The 9,937-nt window shown below is 41.9% G+C and overlaps 1 protein-coding gene across 1 annotated transcript in view; it reads left to right on the plus strand.

Moving 5' to 3' along the window:
* Positions 1-9,937, plus strand: part of Osbpl11 (oxysterol binding protein like 11) — a 55,872-nt gene that overhangs the window by 39,791 nt on the left and 6,144 nt on the right. The window contains exons 9-12 of the mRNA XM_021209564.1: positions 241-739; positions 2,767-2,953; positions 6,094-6,276; positions 9,277-9,430. Of these exons, the coding sequence (XP_021065223.1) occupies positions 241-739; positions 2,767-2,953; positions 6,094-6,276; positions 9,277-9,430 (1,023 nt within the window). The remainder of the gene's footprint in view (positions 1-240; positions 740-2,766; positions 2,954-6,093; positions 6,277-9,276; positions 9,431-9,937) is intronic.

Here is a 9,937-nt window from a genome sequence, read left to right on the forward strand (position 1 = left end):
TTGAATTTGTATTTAATCTTAACCATTCAGGCAGAGACTCACCTCCTTTTAAACATGCTTGGGTTTCTTTCTGCTTTAGTTTTTTTGTTTTTTTGTTTGTTTTTTTAAGACCAGGTTCTTTGGTTTGCATTTCTGTTTCCAATACCTGTCTAGTCTGAGATGCCCTTGGATGGTAGAGATCATTACTTTGCAAATATGCATGTGGATTAATTCCACTTCTTAATTGCATTGATGTTTTAGGTGGTGCTTCCTACCTTTATCCTGGAGAAGCGTTCCTTACTTGAGATGTACGCAGATTTCATGTCGCATCCAGACCTGTTCATAGGCATCACCAACGGAGCCACGCCAGAGGACCGAATGATTCGATTTGTTGAGTACTACCTTACCTCATTTTATGAAGGCAGAAAGGGAGCCATTGCTAAGAAGCCGTACAACCCTATCATCGGAGAAACTTTCCACTGCTCCTGGAGGATGCCTAAGAGCGGAGTGGCATCTGGTGTGAGTGGCAGCTCTTCTACCCCAGCTATCACCAATCATGCTCCTCTACCGGAGGAGGCTCCGACCCAGGGAGTCTCGGACTGTTACACTGTCAGATTTGTTGCTGAGCAGGTTTCCCATCATCCTCCAGTCTCAGGATTTTATGCAGAATGTGCAGAAAGGAAGATGTGTGTAAATGCACATGTCTGGACTAAAAGCAAGTTCTTAGGCATGTCAATAGGTGTGACAATGGTTGGAGAAGGTGAGTAGAAAATGTTCTCCAGTTTGTTTGTTTTTTTTAGATTTATTTATTATGTGTAAGTACACTGTAGCTGTCTTCAGACACTCCAGTAGAGGGCATTAGATCTTGTTACGGATGGTTGTGAGCCACCATGTGGTAGCTGGGATTTGAACTCTGGACCTTCGGAAGAGCAGTCGGGTGCTCTTACCCACTGAGCCATCTCACCAGCCCTGTTCTCCAGTTTTTATATCAGATTAGCTAAGCTTGGAAAGGCTCTGTAGGTATTACCTATAGGGTTTTTATGGTTCGTTTGTATGTATGATGCAGGATAACCAGAGCTACACAGAGAAACAACAGAAAAAAAAAATAGTAGTAGTAGTAGTAGTAGTAGTAGTAGTAGTAGTAAAGGTGGAAGCTGGGTATGGTAGACACTTTTTTTTTTTAAAGATTTATTTATTATTATATTATATCTAAGTACACTGTAGCTGTCTTCGATGCACCAGAAGAGGATGTCAGATCTCATTACGGATGGTTGTGAGCCACCATGTGGTTGCTGGGATTTGAACTCAGGACCTTCAGAAGAGCAGTCGGTGCTCTTAACCACTGAACCATCTCTCCAGCCCGGTAGACACTTTTTAACCCCAACACTTAGAGGCAGCAGCAAGCAGATCTATATGATTTCAAGGTCAGCTGTGTTACAGGAAGATGCTACATGTTGACCTCAGGCCTCCTGATCCATACACACAAAAACACATAAATACATGCATGCCTCTCCTATCTCACACACAATTGAAATGGGATTTATGATCATTCAGTCTGCTTTTGTTATGTTCTTCAACATTAGAGAGAAATTAGTTTGATTGCTAACTGACAGGAGGTGGTGGCACATGTCCTTAATTCCAGTGCTTAGGAGGCAGAGGCAGCCGGTTTCTGAGTTCGAGGCCAGCATGATATACAGGACAATTTCTAGAACTGCCGGGGCTACACAGAGAAACCCTGTCTTGGGAAAACAAAACAAAAAAGCCCTGAGATTTTAGGATTCTGAGTCTATATTTATTCAAATCTGCTTAAAATGGGGTCTCTAATGTTACCCTGGCTGACCTGCCACTCACTGTGTAGACGAGGTTGGCCTCAGACTCAAAAAGATCCATCTGCCTCTGCCTCCCATGTGCCTGGGTGAAAAGCGGGCACCACCATACCCAGTTCTATTTGTCTTTGATTATTTTAACATTTTAAATATCTTAACTTGTAAGAGTAAGGCGCAAATAAATTTTGTAATCCCATTGCTGGAGAGGTCAGGATAAGTGGATCTGTAGAACTCATTGCCAGCCGCCCTCACTTTCATGAGTTCTAGTCTAGTAAGAGACCCCGTCTCCAAAATAAAAGCTGAATGACAACTGAGGAACACCACCCACAGTTGTCTTCTGGCCTTCATGTTTATTCAGACACACATATAGACATGCTCATACAAATAAATGGAACATAATAAATAAAACTTTAGGGCAGTAATATAGCTTGGGTTTGCTTAGTGTGTTTTAGTTATCTTGTACAGATCAGTTATTCACTAGTATAAATCCCTTTTTTCATTCTCTTTAATGTAATATCAGCTAATATAGAAACCCCAAATATAATGATATTTGCTTGAAAATGACCTCTTGTTGCTTCAGAATTTGGCAGATAAAACTTAGGATGGTCATAGTTGTTGATTAAAAAGATGACATTTTGTTTTTCTTTCAAATATGTAGACTAGAATGCAGAACCCTCGCTTGTTGTCCTATCTGAGTGACTGCCACTCTGTGCCTGGGCCTTATCATGGTGCTGCACAACAGGCTGCCACCTCAGCCTCAGGGCTCAGGAGCCCCAGAGAAACAGGAAGGTCACAGTGAAAGTAGCCCGGTTCAGTGTGATCAGGAATTGCTCTCAAATGAAGTCACACTATCAAAAGATTAATAAATATAAAGTCACAATGCTTAGTGCCAGATAGGAAAAGGAGATTTTTGAATTGTGTCTTTGAAGAGCTATAACCGCCCTCCTGCCTTCACACTCAGGTGTCCTTTGTCTGCTGGAGCACGGAGAGGAGTACACATTTTCCCTGCCTTGTGCATATGCCCGCTCCATTCTCACTGTTCCATGGGTAGAACTAGGGGGCAAAGTCAGCGTCAACTGTGCAAAGACGGGGTACTCAGCCAGCATCACCTTTCATACTAAACCATTTTATGGTGGCAAACTGCACCGGTAAGAACACTAATGATGTCTGCCTCTTGTTCTGCTATTTGATTGTGTAGTATAACTCTTGACTCTTTTTCTGTTTTGTCTTATGTGCATGAGACTGAGGGAACCTATTTCAAAAACAAAACTAATAACCAAAAATTAGACCAGGGATTGAGTTTTGGTGTGTGGTGAGTGCTCACCTAGAATGTTTGAGATGCTGGTTTCAGTCTCTACACCCATAAGCAAGCAGTCAATCAATGATGTGTCATATCTCTGTGCTCTAGAGAAAGAACCACTGTGCCACGGAGAGCAGAATCGGCCTGCTGTTGGAAGCCAGCTGTGGTGCACACACACATCTCTAGTCTCAGCACTAGGGAGGCTGAACTAGGAGGATCATGGGTTCCACGCATGTCTAGAGACCAGAATACTTTGGAGAATTCTTTTAGGGAAAAAAAAAATCATACATAAAACAAGTTAAACTAATAAAGGAGGAAAATACCATGATTTCCAAAACTAATTAGGTTAATGGTATAACTGGGAATGAAATTCAGTTCTGATTGGCTTATCAAATTTAAAAAAAAAAATGTGGTGTTTAATATACTTCTCATTTTCTGGTAAAGAAAGCATGTCCTTTTTTCCAGAAGAAGAGAAACAAAGTGCTGGGGTTTAGTACTAAATTCTAGAAGCATTTGCATAGGTCTCTCCCTCCCAGCCCTGAGGTACACAGTGGGTAGATAGTGTCTGGTGTACTATAAAACTGAGATATTTCTTAATACACCATGAATACAACCCAAAGGCAAAGTTTTAACTTTGAGTAAAAGCTCTGGTTTTTTGGTTTTTTGGGAGGGAGGAAAGTTCTCTGTATCACCCTGGCTGTCCTAGAACTCACTTTGTAGACCAGGCTGGCCTCGAACTCAGAAATCCGCCTGCCTCTGCCTCCCGAGTGCTGGGATTAAAGGCGTGTGCCACCACCGCCCAGCTGCAGTTAGTGCTCTTAACTGCTGAGCCATCTCTCCAGCCCAACTTTCTTACTTTTCACATGGTGGCTTTTAAAACTTGGTATAAGTTTTACTACCAAATCACTCACCTCTACCTTTGTCATAATTTTGAGTCAGGAAAGAATGCCAGAGCTTGACCTCTGTCTTAGTATTCTATTGCTGTGGAGAGACACCATGACCACAGCAACTCCTGTAAAGGAAAACACTTTAATTGGAGCTTGCTTACAGTTTCAGAGGTTTCATCAGTTACCATTAGGGCGGGAAGCATGGTGGTGTGCAAGCTGACATACATGCACATGCACTGGCAGGCAACTGGAAGACTCTGGGCCTGGTGTCTCTGAAACCTCAGAGCCTTCCCCTTCCCCAGTGACACTTCCTCCAACAAAGCCACACCTCTGAATCCTTTCAAATAATGCCACTCCCTGGTGACCATTTATTAATCTATGAGCCTGTGGGGGCCATTCTCATTCACACCAGCACAACCCCATTCTTTGAGTTGGTTCTTTAACTTCTTGGTCTTGTAGAGTAGTTCTTCATAGTCCTTTATCCCCATGTGCATGTTACTGCTACAAAGCAATGGTTTGTATCAGGCTGGATTACTTAAGGGAATGTGTACCTAGAAGTGTCGGATAGAACGTGGGCTTTAGAGGCCGTCCAAGCCTGGACTAATAACATCATGCCTTTGTTACTAGTTGTGTGATTTGGAACAATTGACATATTTGTTTTTCTACTTCTGTTTCCTCATCTAAAGAAATGGGATAGACTTAGTCTTGGCATGTGAGTTGATTTATCTAAAATGTCAGCATTTTGAGGTATTTAGTAGATGCCAAGCAGTCCGGCAGTCCCTGGGGCACTCCTATACTCTTGCTTGTTTTGTGTAGTGCTATCACTTTGACCATGTCACTGAGCCCTTACAAGTTTTGTTTTCTCATTTACTGATGCAGGCAGCATTTCTCATAAACCTGCTAATGCACTCACCCCCTGCCTGTTGAGATTCCAGTTGTGCTGGACGTGCTGGTTCAAGCCATTAATTCTAGCACTTGGGGAGGCAGATCCAGATGGATCACTGTGAGTTTAAGGCTAGCCAGGACTACTTAATGAGACCTTGTCCAAAAACAAACAAATAGCAAAGGAGTGTCCAGTCTTGGTAGGGGCTATGGCAGTCCCATAATAACAGTAATGCGATTGCCCTGAGTACATACAGTAAAAGCACATCACTCATGTCAGAGGTGAGAATTGGCTTCTAAAAGAAAGCTGCCTCCTGGCTGGGCAGAGTGGTTCTGCCTATGACACCAACAGTCAAGAGTAGAAGCAGGAGGATCAAGGGTTCAGGGCCAGAGCCTTGGGTCCTCCAAGTTCTCTTCTGAACCCAAATAAATCAAAGTCGCAGGTTAAAGGCCTTAACCTTTAACCTCTGTCTGCCATTTCCTGGGTTTTGAATCTGGCTCATCTGAGTCCTATAAGGAAATACAGACTTGATTAGAAATGGTTGAATCATTCCTCTTTGTGCTTTCCACCTGAGCCGAATCAGCACCGCTGTGTGTGGACAGCCAGGTGACAGTCCATACCATCACTGTTCATTTCTCTGTTTCTGCCAGGGAACTTGAGATTTTAATTGTGTTTCATATTTTCCTAACTCTTAATGATTTGTACAGGTTTTGTATTAAATTGTGCGTTTTGGACCAGGCATAGTAGTTTAAAGGTTTCTTCGCATGCCTTTAATATCAGCATTTAGAGGCAAAGACAGGTGGAACTCTTCTGTGAGTTTGAGGCTAGCTTGATCAACATAGTTCCAGGACAGCCAAAGCTATAGTGAGACCCTGTCTAGGGGAGGAAAAAAAAAACATAAATAAATATTGGGTACTTGATTTGTAGAACCGCAGATGTTTTGGTAGAGAGGATTAGTGAGTGCTAGATTGTAATGTTGTAACAGTTTTAGACTATAATAAATATATTAGACATGATTTTCCACTTATGCTAATGAAGTCCAGTTTGATCCCTGGTGTTCTCTCTGAAGAATGAAGCTGATGCATCTGAGCTGTTATCTAGGACTCATCTGGCTTAGGTGCTGACAGGTCTAAACGTGCTCTATACAGTGGGGTTTCCAGATGTGTCCTTGGGCTTCCACATTCTAAGGAAGAAACCTTTGCCTCCTGCCTGCTCTAGAGTCACAGCTGAAGTGAAGTACAACCTTACCAACACTGTGGTGTGCAGAGTCCAGGGGGAATGGAACAGCGTACTGGAGTTCACCTACAGCAACGGAGAGACCAAGTATGTGGACCTGGCTAAACTGGCCGTGACAAAGAAAAGAGTGAGGCCTCTGGAGAAGCAGGATCCCTTCGAATCCAGGTGTGTTGCCCCACAGATGCCTGGTTGGGAGCTGGCTCTGAGGGAAAGACACTTGCCATGCATGGCTGACAGCATGATCCTCTAAATCCACGAGAAAAGTAGAAAACACCACTCCCCAGGCTGACCTCAGACTTCCACACGCACCGTGCAGCTCCTTTTCCAATGATGAGTTCAAAATTTAAAAAGCAAATTACCACTGACCAAGTCTTCCCATAATACCAAATATTTGAACTATTTGAAAACTTAAAGTACTTTCTTTTACAACTATATCTGTCTAGAGTCAGCTTTCCCCACTAGATTGTCTGCTTGCACCAAGTAACCTATCACAGTAGCCTGAATATAGAAACCGACGGATGGCTCTGCTGTTAAGCCAGACATTGGAGAGACACTGCTGGATTGTGTTTCCTAAAATTTCTATTGAAGGGTTTTCTGCATGTGTCTTTGAGGCTATTTTATCAATAGTGTTCTTTGGAGGAAAGCTTAATTGCATCTTCAATGTATAGGGCTTTTATAGTTCCCTGTGCGTTTTTAAGTCAGCATCTCACTGCAGTATAACCTTGGCTGAGCTGGAACTGTCAGCAATCCACTTGCCTTTGTCTCCCAAGTGCTGGGAATAAGGGTGGGAACCACCATTTGAGTCAGCTCTGCGTTTGTATCTTTAAGAAATTTACTCAAATGGGGCTGGTGAGATGGCTCAGCGGGTAAGAGCATCTGACTGCTCTTCCAAAGGTGCAGAGTTCAAATCCCAGCAACCACATGGTGGCTCACAACCATCCTTAACAAGATCTAACTCCCTCTTCTGGAGTGTCTGAAGACAGCTACAGTGTACTTACATATAATAAATAAAATCTTTAAAAGAAAAAAAAGAAATTTACTCATAAAACTGCTGATAGTTTATTAATTACCTTACTCCTGTGGATCTATCTAGGATATGTAGTGACTCCCCATACTCATTTTTTATATTGAATCCCCCCCAGCTACCCACCCTGCCCTATCAGTGCGACTAAAGACTTAATTGTACTCAGCCATCTTTTGGTCTCATTAATTTCTTTTTCTTTGGTCTGTTTTTCTATTTTCTTCTTAAATGTTTTCTGTTTTTTATTGTGCTGTGTTTCTGTTTTGTTCATCATTGTTTACTCTCTTTGCCTCGTAATGTTAAAGTTGACACTTACATCAGAGACCTTTTAACATGTGGCGTGGGTTCCCTTTCCCCTTACACTGGATTCTGAGCATCACTCGGGTCACCTGATGTAACTTTTCTATACCTGCCCAGAGACTCAGTATTCAGGCTTAGTGGGCCATATGGTATCTGCACCAGCTGCTTCATTCTGCCATTGTTTTTTTTTTTTTTTTTTTTTTTAAAGATTTATTTATTTATTATATGTAATTACGCTGTAGCTGTCTTCAGACACTCCAGAAGAGGGCGCCAGATCTTGTTACAGATGGTTGTGAGCCACCATGTGGTTGCTGAGATTTGAACTCAGGACCATCGGAAGAGCAGTCGGGTGCTCTTACCTGCTGAGCCATCTCACCAGCCCCATTCTGCCATTGTTAACATGAAAGCCACGAGTACGTTTTAGATAAATACCTGGACACTGTTCTAAGATTTTTCTGCACAAAAAAGGCAGTGGCACGGTGTGTGTGACATGGGGTTTTGTTTCCCTAAATGTTTCATACAATATGTCTTACTTTAAAGACTGTTTTATTAGTTTCCATTACATTGTGGTTTTAAAACATTCTGTCAGTCTGGAGAGGTGGCTCATCAGTTAAGAGCACAGACTGCTCTTCCGGCGGACCTGAGTTCAATTCCCAGCAACTACATAGTGGCTCACAACCATCTGTAATGGAATCTAACGCCCTCTTCTGGTGTGTCCAAAGACAGCAACAGTGTAGTTATATACATAAAATAAATAAATCTTTAAAAAAAGAAAAGAAAAGAAACAGTCTGTCTGTAGTCCAAGCAGAGAGAGCTGTCCCATTTATCATTGCTAGCCTAAAGATCTGCCATCTATGTTTTGTGTGTAAATGTGTCTTTTCTGGGTATTTTCTATATGTGGAGTCATATAACATGTGATCCTTGTGACCAGTTTCCTCCTGATCCATCTGTTACCTAGCTTGTATCAGTAGTCAATTCTTTCCTTTTAATTGCTGAATAGTATTCCATTATATGGGTATGTCAAATCCATTCTACAGTTGATACACATGACTAGATTGGGACTATGATGAATCATAAAACAGAATATTTTACCATCAACTTTTGTGTAGACATGTTTTTCATTTTTTCTTGGTAAGTATCCAGGAGTAGGATTGCTGGATTATAGATTGCTATTTTCCAAAATTAGTACACCATTTAACATTGCCATTGGCTTTGAATTATAGTTCCAGTCCCTCCACAGCCCCCATTATCTGTCTCCTATACTGATTCTAATCGGTAGGAAACAGTAGTGGTTTTAATTTATAGTTCCCATACTATAATTTATACTACATGTCAATCTCAAGCTAATGAGGCATTAGCCATTTCTGTCTTTTACAAAGCATGGTTTTATATTTTATCTTCTTTTTATTGCATTATTTGTCTTCTCTTTGTGTTGTAGAGGGTCTCTGTACCTTAGGCTGGCCATGAACTCTTTGTGTAGCCTTGACCTTCTCCTCTTCCGGCTTCCACTTCCCTTACTCAGCTTTATGTGGAGCTGGAGACTGAAGGCCCCACCACACTCTGTTAGACAAGCACCCCACCAGCTGAGCCACATCCTCAGCCTCGATGTTTCAGCCTTTTAAAATATCTCGTGTTACTTGTTAATTCTGAAAGTCTCCTAAAAACAAAATAGTTGTTCTTGTAACTTGAAGAAATGCTTCTTAATTGAAATTCTCAATTTAAAAATCATCAACAGTTTAAACAGTCTGTTCAGAACTCAGGATTGAACTGTAAATCTGAGTTAGAAATGTAAATATTGGAAATTACTGTGAGGATGTTCGTAAAACAGGCCATTTTTATTTTAGACGATTATGGAAAAATGTAACAGATTCTCTGAGGGAATCTGAAATTGACAAGGCCACAGAGCACAAACGTTCCCTGGAAGAACGCCAGAGGACAGAAGAAAGGCTGCGGACTGAAACAGGCACACCCTGGAAAACCAAGTATTTTATTAAAGAGGTATGTCCTGCATGCATCGGCCACGGCTCACTGTGGACCCAGTGAGAACCTGTCTAGTTACTGTTGCATTGCTGGCTCTGTGCATCTTTATTTTTAAAAGTAGTACAGCTAGGGCTGGGGAGATGGCCCAGTCAGTAAAGCACGTCTGAATAAGCATGAGGCCCAGTTCAAATCCCCAGAACCCTAAGAAAGCCAGTTCAGTGACTCAGAGAGTTCCAGGTTCAATGAGAGACCCTACCCAAAAAAACAAGGGAGAAGGCCACCAAGGTGGTCCAGTGCATAAGGTACTTGCCACCAAGCCTGATGATCTGAGTTTGATCCCCAGAATCCACATGGTGGAAGAAAATAACTCACTTCCCCAGGTTTACCTCCACCCACATGCACACAAAATTAATTAACTGATTGATTAAATGTAATTTTTAAAACTTAAAAAAATGAGATAAACTTTATGTCTGGCTTCTACCCTCATGCAAATCTCACACACACACACACACACACACACACGCG

The sequence above is a fragment of the Mus pahari genome, chromosome 12 (genome assembly GCF_900095145.1).
Source record: "Mus pahari chromosome 12, PAHARI_EIJ_v1.1, whole genome shotgun sequence".
In the NCBI taxonomy this organism is placed as follows: domain Eukaryota; kingdom Metazoa; phylum Chordata; class Mammalia; order Rodentia; family Muridae; genus Mus; species Mus pahari.